The sequence below is a fragment of the Rhincodon typus genome, chromosome 5 (assembly GCF_021869965.1).
Source record: "Rhincodon typus isolate 14 chromosome 5, sRhiTyp1.1, whole genome shotgun sequence".
NCBI classification, from domain to species: Eukaryota; Metazoa; Chordata; class Chondrichthyes; order Orectolobiformes; family Rhincodontidae; genus Rhincodon; species Rhincodon typus.
In genome coordinates this window covers 16,325,117-16,341,114 of record NC_063336.1, presented here as the reverse complement: position 1 = coordinate 16,341,114, position 15,998 = coordinate 16,325,117, and the positions used below count along the sequence as shown (strand labels likewise).

The 15,998-nt window shown below is 43.0% G+C and overlaps 1 protein-coding gene across 1 annotated transcript in view; it reads right to left on the bottom strand.

Annotated features, from left to right (window-relative positions):
• Positions 1 to 15,998, bottom strand: part of anapc1 (anaphase promoting complex subunit 1) — a 199,978-nt gene that overhangs the window by 138,091 nt on the left and 45,889 nt on the right. The window contains 6 exon segments of the mRNA XM_048596681.1: positions 167 to 241; positions 7,221 to 7,408; positions 7,593 to 7,653; positions 9,549 to 9,686; positions 12,105 to 12,242; positions 13,858 to 13,923. Of these exon segments, the coding sequence (XP_048452638.1) occupies positions 167 to 241; positions 7,221 to 7,408; positions 7,593 to 7,653; positions 9,549 to 9,686; positions 12,105 to 12,242; positions 13,858 to 13,923 (666 nt within the window).

The window sequence follows — 15,998 nt, the reverse complement described above, 5'->3', positions numbered from 1 at the left end:
GAATGGCATGTGGCAGAATTTTGACTCATGACCTCGGGGTGCAGAACCACTAGGATATTCCACGATTCAAGTGCAAATATTTCACATGTGATGGGAATGCATCTTGAACAAAACAATAATTTACATGCTGTTTCCCACTGAAACATGCAAGGTATAATTTTCTTACCTCGTCTGAGCCGACTTCTGAAGGCCTGGCTTTTTTGGCAGCGATCACAGGGGACAGAGAACCCTCTAAATCAAGCTGTGTGAATTAAAGGACATTTGATTATCGTCACAACCGCTTTAGATTAATTTTTCAATGGTCACTATACCACAAAAATGTGCAGTATTTTGCACCCTGTTGTGACTGCAAGTCTGGTAGCAATAGAGATCTTCAGCCCCTGTCACTGTCCAACATATTTGAGGTTCTTGCTGCTTGGATAAGTAGAAAAAGCAGTGCTGTCGTCTCAGCTATTCAGAGTCTACATTAGTGTCTTAGATGAAGAGTAATGTATAATTATTTTTTGATGACACAAATCTAAGAGGGAATGCAAATCGTAACAGGGACTCCAAGAGGCTGCAAAAAGACAAAGACAGCTGAAATGATTGGACAACAATTTGAAGATAGAATACAATGTGGGGAAGGCTAAGGTTATTCACTTTGGTCATGAAAACAGAAGAGCAAAACTTGTAAAAGATGTGAAACTTGATGTTCACAGGGACTTGGGTACATCTGTGCAAAGGACACCAAAAGTTAGCAAAGAGATATAGTAAGCAACTGGGAAGGCAAATGTCACATTAGCCTTTATTGCAAAGGAATCATAGTGCAAAAATAAATAAATCTAGCTACAGTTACACAGAGCCTGGAATATTCTGCGTAATTTTAGTTTCCATTGTTAAGCAGGTGAATGGAGCCGGCACAGCAAAGGTTCACTGAAATGTTTCCTGGAATGAACAGCTTGTCCTATGACGAGAGACCGAGTAAATTGGACATAGGAATTCGGAACAGGAGGAGGCCGTTCAGCCACCTGAGCCTGTTCTGCCAACTATCCTAACACTATTTTCCCCTGTACGTGTGACCCTGGACCCAAAATGTTAACTCTGCTTTCTCTCCACAAATGCTGCCAAACTGCTGAATTTTTCCAGCATTTTCTAAATTTGTTTGATTTCCAGCATCCGCTGTTCTTTGGCTTTTTTGATCATTATCCAAAAACCTGTCCTGTAATACTGCTATATCTGCATGCTTTGTCAGCTACATCTCCCGTCTCGAAAGCACCCCACCACCCTCACAACAAAAAAAACTTAGATTAAAACTCTCTCTACAGCCCTAGTTAGTTGATTCACCAGGACACCATGGTTTAACAGAAGCGTGTCCCAGCGGAACAGCTCCCTTCTATTCCAGGACATTCAAACTGAAGACCATTCCAACCAAACCAATTTTTGAGCCTTGCATTTAACTCCATTTAATTGACCTATGGCTCAGGTAGTAATCCTGAGATTATTACATTGGCAGTTATGCTTTTTCATTTTATATGCTTCAATGAAATCCCTCCCATTCCTTTATTCTGTAGAGAGTACAGGCCCCGTATTCTCAATCTCTCCTTAAAAGGACAATCCCGGCACCCTAGGAATCAATCTGGTGAACCTTCGTTGTTTTCCCTCTCTAGCAAGATAAAGAGACCAAATCTGTAACAATACTCTACGTTCGGTCTCACCAAGGTTCTATACAATTGTAGAAAGCTTCTGACTCCTGTACACAAATCCTTTTGGCCTGTTAGCTTTCAGTGACATATGAACAAAGGCAGCTAGATCTCTTTGCACGTCAACAGTTCCCAATCTTCATCATGTAAGAAACACACTGCATTTCTGTTTTTACCCACCAAAATGGATAATTGAACAATTTCCACATGATATTCTATTTACTATATTCACCCCCATTCTCTTAGCCTGTCGAAGGAATCCTCCTTCCGTCCTAATCCCAGCTCACATTCCCACCTAACTTAGTGTCGTCAGCAAATTTGGAAATATTACTTTTAGTCAGTAAATGCAAATCATATGTAAAAACTGTGAATAGCTGAAACAGTGATCTTTGTAATACCTCGAAAGTCACAGCCTGCCAACTTGAAAATGGTTCATTTATTTCTATTATCTGATTTCTGCCCATTATCCAATTATCAATGCATGCCATTGTATTGGAGTTTAGAAGTCTGAGAGATGAACAATTTGATACATTTAAGTTTATGAAATGTAGATGCAGTAGTATTATTTCCCCTAGCTAAAACACAGTTACAGAATAAAGGCCCTATAATTTTGTCTGAGATGGACAGAAATTTCTTCACAAAGGATTGCGAATCTTTGGAATTGCTTACCCTGGAGGGTTATGGATACTCTATCCTTGATTAGAAGGCTCTGGAGGGTTATGGATACTCTATCCTTGTATAGAAGGCTGAGATACAGATTTTTAACCCCTCAAGGTTTCATGAGATACAGAGAGCTAAGATGAGTTGCAGCCCAAGATCAGCTATGATCATAGTGAATGGAGAAACAGGCTCACTGAGACACATTCTCTTCTCCTGACCTCATTCCTTAGATTCATATTGTGGAAGGACGATGAAATAGAGAACACTGATTTACGGATTGACAAAACAAGCAATAGCTGCATGAGAAAAAAAAACATTTTCTTTCAAACTATATGAATGCTTTTGATCTGGAATTCATTGCCTGATAGTGTGGTGGAGGGAGGTTTGATTGTGGCTTTCAAAAGTTAATTAGATCATTATCTGAAAAGGCAGTAGTGTGGCACTCGGCAAATTCTTTTTGCAGAGAGTCAGCACAGGCACTTCTGGGCTGTAAACACTCTATGATTTTAATGGTGTGATAAAGTACTTCATAAAAGCAACTTTCACCCACTCCCTATTTACATATTCTGGGAAATGTACAGCTGTATCCACTAAAGAATTTGTAGACAGATCAAAACTTCCATGACACTTCACGTTGATGCAAACGTTTGCTATTCTATGTGCAAACATGATTAGAAAAACCTTCAATAAATAGCCTAGAACTTTTGTGCTTTACTTGCAATGTTGTATAATCGTAGAACATCGCATCAGAGAAGAATGTAATTTAGCCCATTGTGACTCCTAGCATCTGGATACAGTTGTCCACTTAATCACATCTACTTGCCCTCTCCCTATACCTTTTAAAGGCCTTTATTTCTTTTACAAACATTTAGCTAACTGACTTTAAAAAGACAATGATGGATTCTGCTTCCACTGATCATGCTCAGGGAATCAATTCCATCTCTTAACAACCCTGCTCTTAAATTTTCTTCCAACCTTCAGATGAGTGAATAGCAATGGTACATTTAAGGGTAAGCTACACAAGCATATGAAGGAGAAAGCTCGATCAAGATTAGAAAAGATGGGAGTAAACAGAGCATAAAGTCTGGCACAGACCGGTTATTCTGAATGGCTGGATTCTGTGCTGTATACACAACGTAAAGGGACTGAAATATAAATGCCGGAACATTGATTTTGATTAACACAAATGAAGAGGACCAGCATTTGAGCGTTTGAAATGCCCTTTTCTTTATTTGTTCATGGGATTTTGGCATCAATAGCAAAGCCTGCAATTTTGCTCATCCATAATTGCCTTGGAGAAGGTGATGGTGAACTTCTTGAAACACTACAGTCCTGGGGGTCTAGGTACAGCTACAGGGCTGAAAGGAGTTTTGGGATTTTAACCCAGAAACAGTGAAGGAACAGTGATATATTTCCAAGATTGGATGGTGTGTCATTTGGAGTGGAACTTGCAGGGGATGGTGTTCACATGCACCTGCTTTCCTTGTCTTTCTAGATGAGACAGGTCATGCATTTGGAAGTTGCTGTCATAGGTGCCTTGGTGAATTGTTGCACTGCATCTTGTAGATGGGACACACAGCCACCAGTGTGAATTTGAGATGATGGAAGTCTCTCACCTGCACTTGCAGCCACCGTTAGTTAGATGGTTAGTCCAAGTCAGTTTTTGATCGATGGAAATTCCCAAGATGTTGACAGTGAGGGATTCAGTAACAGTTATGACATTGAATGTCAAGGAGGGATGGTGAGAATTTCCCTTGTTGGAAATGGTCACTAGTGCCACACATGTGCCAAGCAATATTATTCGCCATTTAGCCAAAAGACCTGGATATTGTTCGGTATCTGAGGAGTCGCAAATGGTGAACATTGTGTAGTCTGCAGTGAACATCCCCATTTCTGCTATGAAGGGAAGGTCATTGATGAAGCAACTGAAGATGGTTGGGCCTAGGACACTAACCTGAGGACCTCCTGCAACAAGGCGAGATGACAGACCTCCAAAAACCATGACTATCTTCATTTGACTCCAGTTTTCCTAGAGCTCCTTGACGCCTTATCATTTGTACTGATGCGTGCATTGAGGATAGGGATATTTTCACATCCTGTTAGTTGCTGAATTGTTCACTGTGACTGCAGAGCTCAGATCGGATCAGTTGGTTATGGGATTGTTGTGTGACTGTCTCTAGCATGCTGCTTCCTCTATTTAAGCTGAGTAGGCCTGAGTTGGAGTTTGCCCAAGCTGACACCTCAGTCAAATGTGGCCTTGCTTTCAAGGCCAGTCACTTCCGCCTCACCTGTGGAATGCAGCTCTTTTGCCTATGTTTGTCCTAAGTCCTAAGGCTGTAATGAGGTCATGAACCAGAACATATCTGAGTGTTAGTGAGTAGTTCATTTCTTTGCAAGTGCAGCTTGATAGCAATGTCAAGAACCTCTTCCATCACTTAACTGATGGTTGAGAATAGACTGTTTGGGCGGTAATTGGCCGGGTTAGATTTGTCCTGCTTTTTGTGTGCAGGACTTACTTGGGCAATTTTCCACTTTGCCAGGTTATGCTAGTGCTGTAATTGTACTGGAACAGCTTGGCCATGGTGCACCTAGTTCTGGAGCTCAAGTCTTCAGTACTATTGCTGGAACGTTGTCAGGACCCATAGCCTTTGCAGTAGCCGGTGTCTTCAACCATTTCTTGACATCGCATGGAGTGTATCAAATGGTTGAAGACTGGTCTCTGTGATGTTGAGGACCTGTGGAAGAGACCGAAATGGATCATCTACAGAGCTCTTCTGGCTGAAGACTGTGGCGAATGAGTCAGCCTTATCATTTGTACTGATGCGTGCATTGAGGATAGGGATATTTTCACATCCTGTTAGTTGTTGAATTGTTCACTGTGACTGCAGAGCTCAGATCGAATCAGTTGGTTATGGGATTGTTGTGTGACGGTCTCTAGCATGCTGCTTCCTCTATTTAACCTGAGTAGGCCTGAGTTGGAGTTTGCCCAAGCTGACACCTCATTGTCTGGTATGCTTGGTACTGTTCCTGACATGCCCTCTTGTACTTTTCACTGACCCAGCATTGATCTCCTGGCTTGTTAGTAATGGTAGAATGGGTGGTATGCCAGGCATGAGGTTACAGATTGCGTTGGAGTACAATTCTGTTACTGCTGCTACTAATGGCTCACAATCCATGCCAAGTTTGTCCCTTCCAGCATCGTGATAGTCTCTCACAACATGATGGAGGGCATCCTCACTGTGAAGATTGGACCCAGTATCCACAAGGTATGTACAGTGATCACTCTTACCAATACTGGCGTGGGTGGACACATCTCTGCGACAGGCCGATTAGTGAGGACGAGGTCAACATGGGAGCAGCACTGTTTCATCAGTGATGGTGGGCTGTGTAAACAGTAATCAGCAGGAGGTCTCCCTGTTCATGTCTGATCTAATGCAAAGTGATTTCATGAGATCTGGATTTAAGTTGGATGACTCCCAGGGCTACCTGTCACAGCTGTACACCACAGTGTCAACACCTCTGGTGTTGCCTGGGACACTGTAAGGTATTATCCCATGAATTTGACTATGTCACGTTGTTGTGTGACCAGCCTGTGAGAGAGCTTTCCCAATTTTGGCACAACCCACAGATATTAGTAAGGAGGATTTTGTAGGACCAACGGATCTGTCTTTGCTACTTCTGGTGCCTAGGTTGATGCCAGGTGATCCGTCCGATTTCATTTTTTTTAAATTCACATAACTGCATTGCCCATTGCTATTTGGCCTTGAACCGACTGGCTATCTAGGGCAGTTAGGAGGCAAGCACACTGCTCTGGGCCTGGAGTCACTTGCAGCCCAGACCAGATAAAACCAGGCTTCCTTCCCTCAAGGACGTTAGTGAACCAGATGGGTTTTTATGATCGTCGGCTTTAAATTCCAAATCTTACTGAATTCAAATTTCACCATCTTCTACGGTAGGATATGAACCTAGAACATTATTTTCATAGAATCCCTACAGTGTGGAAACAGGCCCTTTGGCCCAACAAGTCCACACCGATCCTTGGAACAACCCACTCAGACCCATATAACCCACCTAATGTACACATCCCTGAACACTACGGGCAATTTAGCATGGCCAATCCACCTAACCTACACATCTTTGGACTGTGGGAGGAAACTGGAGCACCCAGAGGAAACCCACGCAGACACGGGGAGAATGTGCAAACTCCACACAGACAATTCCCCGAGGTTGGAATCGAACCCAGGTCCCTGGTGCTGTGAGGCAGCAGTGCTAGCCACTGAGCCACCGTGCTGCCCTTTATTAGTCTGGGGGGGGCTCTGGGTTACTGCTCAGGTGACCTTACCATTATGTCACCTCCTCCCATCTTCATTCTAAAGGATGATCCTGACAGACATATATAATGGTGCTCAGCTGCTTCTTTTATACATTTTGAGAACAAAAGCTTTGTCATCTATTAAAACCAAGAATTGTGCATTGAAAATATCAGTGCCAAAATGATGGGTTTATACTGCAGCCTCAGAGATAGGGGACTTCCCTGTCAGCAAGACATGAGTGATCAATGAGAATCTCAAAATCCCCTTTAAATAAGTTTTTGAATAAACTTTCTAGGTCACATTTCAGATTGAAGTACTGTTAATAAATTTTAATAAATTCCATCAATACTTGCCTCTCGGTTGCAAGTCTCCGAATTGAAATCAAGTTTATTACTGTTCGATAAAGGGCGTGCTACAGGCTGTGATTCTGCCGCATTTTGAAAGCACTTTTTCAAAGCAACATTTATTTCAATTGTATTAATATCCAGTGTGAAAGGAGTGTACTTTTCAGAATCTTTAACTCTCCCCAAATGTAAAGCTGCTTAAATAATTCGTAACATGTACTTACATTGCGTGTCCACTTGAGCCTATCTGTATTGTAGCCCATCAGGTTCATGAGACAGATCACAAACATGTTCCATTCGGAATGATAGTTGGGTCCACCCGGTGCATTGTATGCGTTGTACCACTTGATTAAAACTTGTACCGCAACCTCTTTCGGAAGGATATATTTTATTGCTTGCAAGCATTTTTTCACTATCGGAAGTTAAACAAGACATTTTGATTTGTTGATCAATCTTCTGCCATGACATTCAGTAAAATATTTAGCACCGAAGTTGTACATATTTCATTTTCTGAATTGCCTGAATTTTTGATGTGACTAACACGTGTTTAAATACACTGTTCTCGCCAAAAAATATTAAGATTTGTTCGCTCTTACCCAATTGAGAGTTTGTTATTTCAGGTACGGTGATCCTAATTAAATTCCCATTACTCATTTCCTGAAGAGAAAGACACAAAATACTCAACATCGGAAGAGGGATGAAGACATACAGAGACAATGATGATTTTACAGAAATAAACTAAAACTATCTGCATCCAACACAATATCATGGCCTTGCAAAACACTTGGCAATGTCAGTATCCTGTCATTGACAGAGGCTGTCAAGCAAGCACCCCAGCACACTGGATGAATTAGGATCAGCTTTATTGTCACATGTACTCAAATGAGTACAGTGAAAACTTGACAAGTCGCCACCTTAGCTAAGAATCTTAGCGATTTGTTCATCCAATCATAGCTAGCCGAGCAACCTTTACGCGGTACATCAGCTATAGCTCAGCGGTAGCACATTCTTTTTGGGCTGTGAAGGCACTGGGTTCAAGTATCATTTCGGGACTTGAGCACAACACCTAGGTAGGTGGGGCAGTACTGATGGAATGCTGCACAGTTGAGGTGCCATCCTTCACATAAGACGTTGAATCCAGATCCTCTCAGCTCCCTCAAGTGGACATAAAAGATTTCACAGCAACATTCAAAAGTATACTGGAGCTTCCCCTAGTGTCCTCGCTGCTACTTACTCCTCAATCAATGTTGCCGTAGTTCTTATTTCTGTCTGAGACCTTGCTGTGTACAAACTGGTTGCTACACTTCCCACAATTATCACACTGACTACACTTAAAAAAATGTGCTGTTGGTTGTAAAGTCCTCTTTAGGGCATTCCGGGGTCATAAAAGACATGGCATAAATGCAAAGTTTTCTTTACTCCTATATTAGATGGACTTCACAGAAGCTGAACAAAACAGAAAGCAATTTAAGTGTGGCCATTATTCAAAATGCGAGTGACCCTTTCCTTGCCTTTCAGCACACATTTCATTACTAAGGGACAACAGCTACATGTTTCTGCCAGGTGTTCTGGTTTCCTCCCACAGTGCAAAGATGTGCAGGTTAGGTGGATTGGCCGTGCTAAATTGCCCGTAGTGTCCAGGGGTGTGTAAGTTAGGTGACTTTTACATGGGAAATGCAAGGTTACAGGTAAAAGGGTAGGGGGATGGGTCTGGCTCTTCCGAGGGACAGTGTGGACTTGTTGCGCCAGATGGCCTGTTTCCACGCTGTAGGGATTCTAGAATCCCAACAGACAGTAATGGGGCAGTAAGGTCCATATCCAACATGCCCCATACTGCAACAAAGGCAAAACAATGCAGATGCTGGAAAGTGAAACAAACACTGGAGAAATCCAGAAGGTTTGGCAGCCCCTGTGGAGATAGAAACAGGGCTAATGTTTCAAAAACTTATTCTGAAGATCAGTCATACCTGACTCAACAAAATAATTCTATTTCTCTGTACACAGATGCTGCCAGACCTAGAATCATAGAATTCTGACAGTGTGGAAGTAGCCATTCAGCCCATCGTGTTCACACTGACCCTCCAAAGAGTATCCCACCCAGATCCTGTCCGCTACCCTAGCCCTGTACTTCCCACAGCTAATCTACATAGCCTGCATATGCCTGGACACTACAGGCAATTTAGCATGGTCAATCCACCTAGCCTGCACATTTTTGGACTGTGGGAGGAAACCAGAGCACCCGGAGGAAACCCACGCAGACACGGGGAGAACGTGCAAACTGCACACAGACAGTCACCCGAGGGTGGAATTGAACCCGGGTCCCTGGCGCTGTGAGGCAGCAGTGCTAACCACTGAGGCACCGTGCTGCCCTGATGAGTTTTACCAGCATTCGGTGTATTTGTGCCCCGCACTGCAGCTATCCAGTAACTTGGCTGTGATAGGAAAATACTAAGCACATGTAAGCAGAGCCTGAGCTCTCAAGCTTCCCAATTTTTGCTGGAAACCTAACAGTGTTGATGCTTTGCCTGGCCAAGTACACAAAACTACCTTACCAAGGTAACTCTGTTTTGGACAGGATCCCGCAGGGAGTGAATGTATGTTCCAATCTGGTGGAAAGTGCAGTCGTCCATGTACGAGTCCTGAATCTTTGTGGAATCATTCAGCTCAGGTACTGGGGAGGGCCACACAGCCTTTGGATTAAAAAACAAATAAACTCCAATGAATAACTAAATCCACAGAAAACCCTGCCACTGACTTAACTGCCTTAAAATGTTTGGAAAAATAATAATTGTCCCTTACAGAAAAGTGGTTTGCTATTGACTGGTCTAAATAACATTCACCAGCCAGAAACTATACTGGACTTTGAGAAAACTCGCTATCCACAACTTAAAATGGCAAATTGCTCCATATACATCTTTTTCTATTACACTAACCATTTGAGAAATCCGTGCTCCTCAAATCCTGATCTCTTGTGAATTCCTGATTATTATTTCTCTACCAGTGTTTTCAATTGCTTAGGCCCCAAGATCTGGGATTCCATTCCTACGTCTCTCCATCTCAGCCTCTTTTTCTTTGAAGACACTTCTTAAAACCTACCTCTTCAACCAAGTTTTTGTTCATCTGGCCAATTATTTCCTGATGTGGTCCATTGTCAATTTTTGTTACCTGTGCAGCACCTTTCACTATTTTTTTTCCTTTATTCATTCACAGGATGAGGGTGTCCCTGGCTAGGCAGCATTTATTGCCCATAGGGCATTAAGAGTCAACCACATTGCTGTGGGTCTGGAGTCACATGTAGGCCAGACCAGGTAAGGATGGCAGTTTCCTTCCCTAAAGGACATTAGTGAACCAGGTGGGTTTTTCCTGACAATCGACAATGGTTTCATGGTCATCATTAGTTTCTTAATTCCAAATACTTATTGAATTCAAATGCCACCATCTGCCATGGCGGGATTCGCTACATTACAGGTGTTGCGCAGTTATAAGATGCGGCCGCTGTTGAAATGCTATTGTGTCAAAGCCTACTTTACAAACACCTGTCCCACACCACTGCATCGAGTACCTTCAATAATAAAGGGCTGATATGGCTAGAAAATGATGTCAGTCCTGTTACATCAAAAACTTACACAGGGAAACTTCTCCCTTGAAGAGCATCACTCTTTGTGGGACAGTTGATAATCCTTCATTGGGCCTGCTGTCAGTACTATTCGTACATATTACTCATTATCAATAGTGTAAGTATGAGAGCAAGGTTTCCAGAAGCAGCAGTGTTAGTTTAAGAACTCCTATCATATACAGTCATAGAGATTCACAGTTCCCAAAAAGACCCTTCGGCCCATCGTGTCCATTCTGGTCAAAAACAACCACCCAACTATTCTCAGAGATAGTAAGAACTGCAGATGCTGGAGTCAAAGATAACACAGTGTGGAGCTGGAGGAGCACAGCAGGCCAGGCAGCATCAGAGGAACAGGAAAGCTGACGTTTCGGGTCAGGACCCTTCTTCAGAAAAGGGGAGGGGGAAGGGAGCTCTAAAATAAATAGAGGGGAGGGGTGGGGCTGGGGAAGATAGGTGGGATGGTGATAGGTGGGTGCAGGTAGGGAGTGGTGGGGATTGGTCAGTGAGGTGGGAGGGGCAGATAGGTGGGAAAGGAGAGGGACAGATTGTGTCAGGTCAAGGAGGCGGAGTTGAGAGGGAGGGTTGGTTGGTCATGGGATGAGGCCGGGGGTGGGGAGATTTTGAAACTGGTAAAATCCACGTTTAGGCCATCGGGCTGTAGGATCCAAGGTGGAATACGAGGTGCTGTTCCTCCTGTTTCCGGGTGACGTCACTGTGACACTGGAGGAGGCCCAGGATGGACATGTCACTGAGGGAGTGGGGCGGGAAGTTAAAATGGTTCGCCATCAGAAGGTGTTGTCATTTGTCGAGAACAGAGCGCAGATGCTCTACAAAGCGGTCTCCGAGCCTCCGCTTAGTCTCACCGATGTAGAGGAGGCCACATCGGGACCAGCGGATGCAATAGAACATGTTGACGGATGTGCAGGTGAACCCCTGTCTAATGCGGAAGGTTTGTTCTGTGCCTTGAATGGAGGTGAGGGGGGAGGTGTAGGGGCAAGTGTAGCACTTCCTGCGGTCGCAAGGAAAGGTGCTGGGGGCGGTAGGGTCAGTGGGGAGTGTGGAGCGGACGAGGGAGTCACGGAGAGAGCGGTCTCTACGAAAGGCAGATGGGGTGGGGAGGGAAATATACGTTTGGTTGTGAAGTCGGATTGTAGGTGGCAGAAGTGGAGGAGGATGATATGCACCACTGTACACCAACTATTCTAGTCCCATTTTCCAGCACTTGGCTTTATATGCCTTGGCAGCTTTGCTGAACATCTGTGGACCAAAAAGTGAAGAATGAATATCTACCTCTAAGGAGTTGGGGCAGGGGTCCACCGACAGAAGAAACATGGCCAGGTAGTACTGAATAGTAAAGTGCTATTGCCACACTACATGCTGAAACATAATTCAGAACTGAATAATCCACATTGGTCATTTCCTGGAAGGGGAAAATTTTGAAGCAGAACAGCATTAAGCAACATTCAAATGAACAAGCTGGTCACATTCTTACTTCATCCAGTGCACCGGGGTGCCTGCTTGAAGGTCTCGCTGGGGTGCTGACACTGCCAAGTGGAGTGCTAGGCCGTGGCAGTGTGTTGGATGCAGAAAGCGAGGGAGTTGGAAGTCCAGCAATAAACACCTTTCCTACCTTCAAAAAGAAACAGAATTTATGCTACACATATGTACATTAATTTACAAAGGCATAAACAATCATGGTGACACTGAAATAGGCTACATCATGAGTAGGGACCTACACTCCCTCAGAAAAAAGATGCACGTCCAGACATTATGCCTTTTTTTTAAAAATTAAACAGAAACATGGGGGACAATAGATTCCTCCTGCATTCGCCATAGCAAAGCCTCGATCAGACTTGGCAACTAATCAGTACTGTGTTTGCCAGCAAGTATAAATTGTTGCTCCTTTCAAAATTTCACATTCATGCATCTGTTCTGATAAGCAATGGTCGAAAATGTTGGACAACATGTCTCTTTATGCATCTGTCTACACCCAGAGCAGAAGGGGAATGAGCTAAAATTTCTTCAGAAAAAGTGGCTGTCCAAATGAGGCAACCTATATCAATCAAGCAATCGAACCACATTACAACTGGCTGCACTTTTACATTTGATTGCAAACTCCTTATCCTTGCAGTTCCTGTCCTAGATTATGATCCAGTGACTCCTAATGTTGTATGCATGATTGAGTCAAGATGGGGACACAGAACTAGGATCTGCTCTACACACTCAGCATCACTGATGAACACCGACTGTCACACATAATACCCATTCAAGTGAGGGTCTGACTGGAGGGTGCATGCCAAATAAAGAACAGTACGTTAACAAAGGGAGGGAGGAGTGGTCAAAGTCTCCACAATTATGGGAAAATGGGGAGGAATTTAACAAGCATAACTTCTTTCTTAAAAAAAGATAAGCATGCAAATTGCAGAAGCAATTCAGCCACAATTGATAAGGAGACCATTCAATCCATCATGCCATAGAGTCATACAGCACAGCAACAGGCCCTTCAGTCCAACTCGTCCATGCCAACCGAGCTTCCCCAAAGTGAACTCGTCCCATTTGCCTGCATTTGGCCCATGGCGCTGTAAGTGGCAACTTGTAAACTTGTCACTGTCCTCATGAGAATACATTAAAGTGACAATGAAGCTATTTCTAATTCATATCTCTCTAAACCTTTCCTAATTACGTACCCTGTCCAAATGGCTATTAAATGATGTAATTGTACTTGCCCTCTACCACTTCCTCTGGCAATTTGCCCCATATAGGTACTGTGTGAAAAGGCTGTCTCTCCGATCCCTTTTCTGCACCCGTTCTTTGAGCACTGACTTAGTGCCAAACTCTTCACTTTTTCCAAAACCTGCATATTGTTTATATTTTAATAATCATCCACAAAGTCAGATGGTCATGGGCTCAAGTTCCATTCCATCATCCAACTTGCAACCAACATCACTTTAAAAACAAAAAGCAGATCATCTGGTCATTTTGATCTTATTGATTGGGGTAAGAGGTGAACAGAAAGTGGCTGTTGCAGTTTTCTAGAATACAACAATGACATCAGCTCAAAAGTTCTTCATTGGCTGCAAACTGAATGAAATTGTGAAAGGTGCATTGCGAACAATTATTTTTGACCTTTTATCACTTTCCCGACCACATGCGCTACTTTTACCTTCAAAATAAATAGCTTGAAACTATATAGGGCGCATTAATCAGCGTGGGAATTCTTTGCAAATGTTATCGTAGCAACCTACCCGAATAATGCCAGTGTACAGCACAAGATTGCCATTACTTTCTAGGACCACCATTGTGTTGACATTCTGTGCAAAAGAAAAAGACAAGGAAGGAATAAAGCACGCTGAAGTTGCAGAACTGACAACTCCATTTCACACATTTTGGAGTCTAAATAATTTGTAAAATAGACATTATGATTATATACACAACTAAAAGTGAATACAGTTTAATAGAAATTAAACAGAAGAAAAGTTAAAACCTCTGGTAAATACATATGTGAAAAGGAAGAACAGATCACTGTGTCTTAGCGTCCACTGTTTGTCCTATGGGCAAAGAAAAGCCTAAGAAATACCCTTCATCCGACTGGAGCAGATGTTAGGGAATTAATCCTCCTATCCTCATCTCAGCTCTGATTCTGTGAAAGGGAACTGAATTTGAGTGCTGTATTAGCCCCACAGCAAGCATTCATAGCTCAGTCACCGTGGACAAGTAATGGGAGCAGTCTGAGCTTCCCCCAGTTGCGAAGACGAGCAGGAAGTAAAGCAAAAGGCCTTCAGTTCACAACACACTTAGACAATTGGAAGGAACTGGATTTGCCACCAACAAACTCTATGACAGTGGTTGTAAAGTTAGATCACAGAATCCCCACAGTGTGGAAGCAGGCCATTCGGCCCATCAAGTCTGCACCAACCCTCCGAACATTATCCTACCCAGGCCTACCCCACTATCCTATCCCTGTGACCCTGCATTTCCCATGGCTAAACCAACTAACCTGCATATTCCTGAACACTATACGCAACTTAGCATGGATGAGGAAATAAAATATCAGAAAAACTCGCTGCAGAATACTTCTACCTTCAGTGTGAATAAGTTAATAAATTTGACAATTTAGCCAGTCTCATTTTCCTCCACACCTTTATCTGTTGGAGGGATGCACAACTGTGAATCTAACCCACAATTTTCTGAAAGTTTAACACATTTTGTAATCATAAAAAAAATGATTGTGAAGCACAACCCCTCACAGAGTCATAGAGATGTACAGCATGCAAACAGACCCTTCGGTCCAACTCATACATGCCGACCAGATAGCTTATATAAATCTAGCCCATTTGTCCCACATCCCTCTAAACCCTCCTATTCATGTACCCATCCAGACGCCTTTTAAATCTTATAATTGTACCAGCCTCCACCACTTCCTCTGGCAGCTCATTCCAAACACACACCAGTCTCTGTGTGAAAAAGTTACTCCTCGGGTCCCTTTTAACTCTTTCCCCTCTCACTTTAAAGCTATGTCCTCTGGTTTTGGATTCCGCTACCCTGGGAAAAAGACCTTGGCTATTCTCCCTATCCATATCCTTCAGGATTTTATTAACCTCTATAAGGTCACCCCTCAGCCTCCAACACTCCAGGGAAGATAGCCCCAGCATATTCAGCCTCTCCTTATAGCTCAAACCCTCCAAACCTGGCAACATCCCTGTAAATCTTTTCTGAACCCTTTCAAGTTTAATATCATCTTTCCTACAGCACAGAGTCCACACATCCAATAGAATGTGCATCAAAACAGGGTCAAACTACGTGAATACAGCAAGGCAAACCAACTATTACTTCACTTTCAAGTGAAACTATCTGACCATACAAGTATAACTTTCCTGTTGCGCACAATCGATTAAAGCAGAATAACATCTAAAGCAAATCACGCCGTTCAAAAGTAGATATTTGCTAAAATCTCTAAACCGAAACAAACTAATTGCTGCTCCTTCCTCGGTCCAACATATCTTCAAGCCACATCATATTAATGCCAGGAAAACATTGCGTGGTCTTAACTTAAACAATTCCACTGAGTGAAATTAAGAAAATTAAACTGCCCTGCTATGGGCAAGCGCAAAGTTCCTGAACTGTGAACAAAACAGTGTTGCAAATGGTTGTAGAGGCGGGCAGGTAGAGAGCCTGCTTGAACAGACCATCTTACTTAATTTGATTTGAGTGGTATCTTTGAAACTGTGCCTACTGATAGAGTGCCTACTGATGTCATAAGTGAGGACCGTAATACCTTCCGGGAAAAAAAACAAAGGAAAGATTGCTAATGGAATTGTTATGATGCCTGGAGCATCTCTAATTCACGAACAAAAACAAAGTTGCTGGAAAAGCTCAGCAGGTCTGG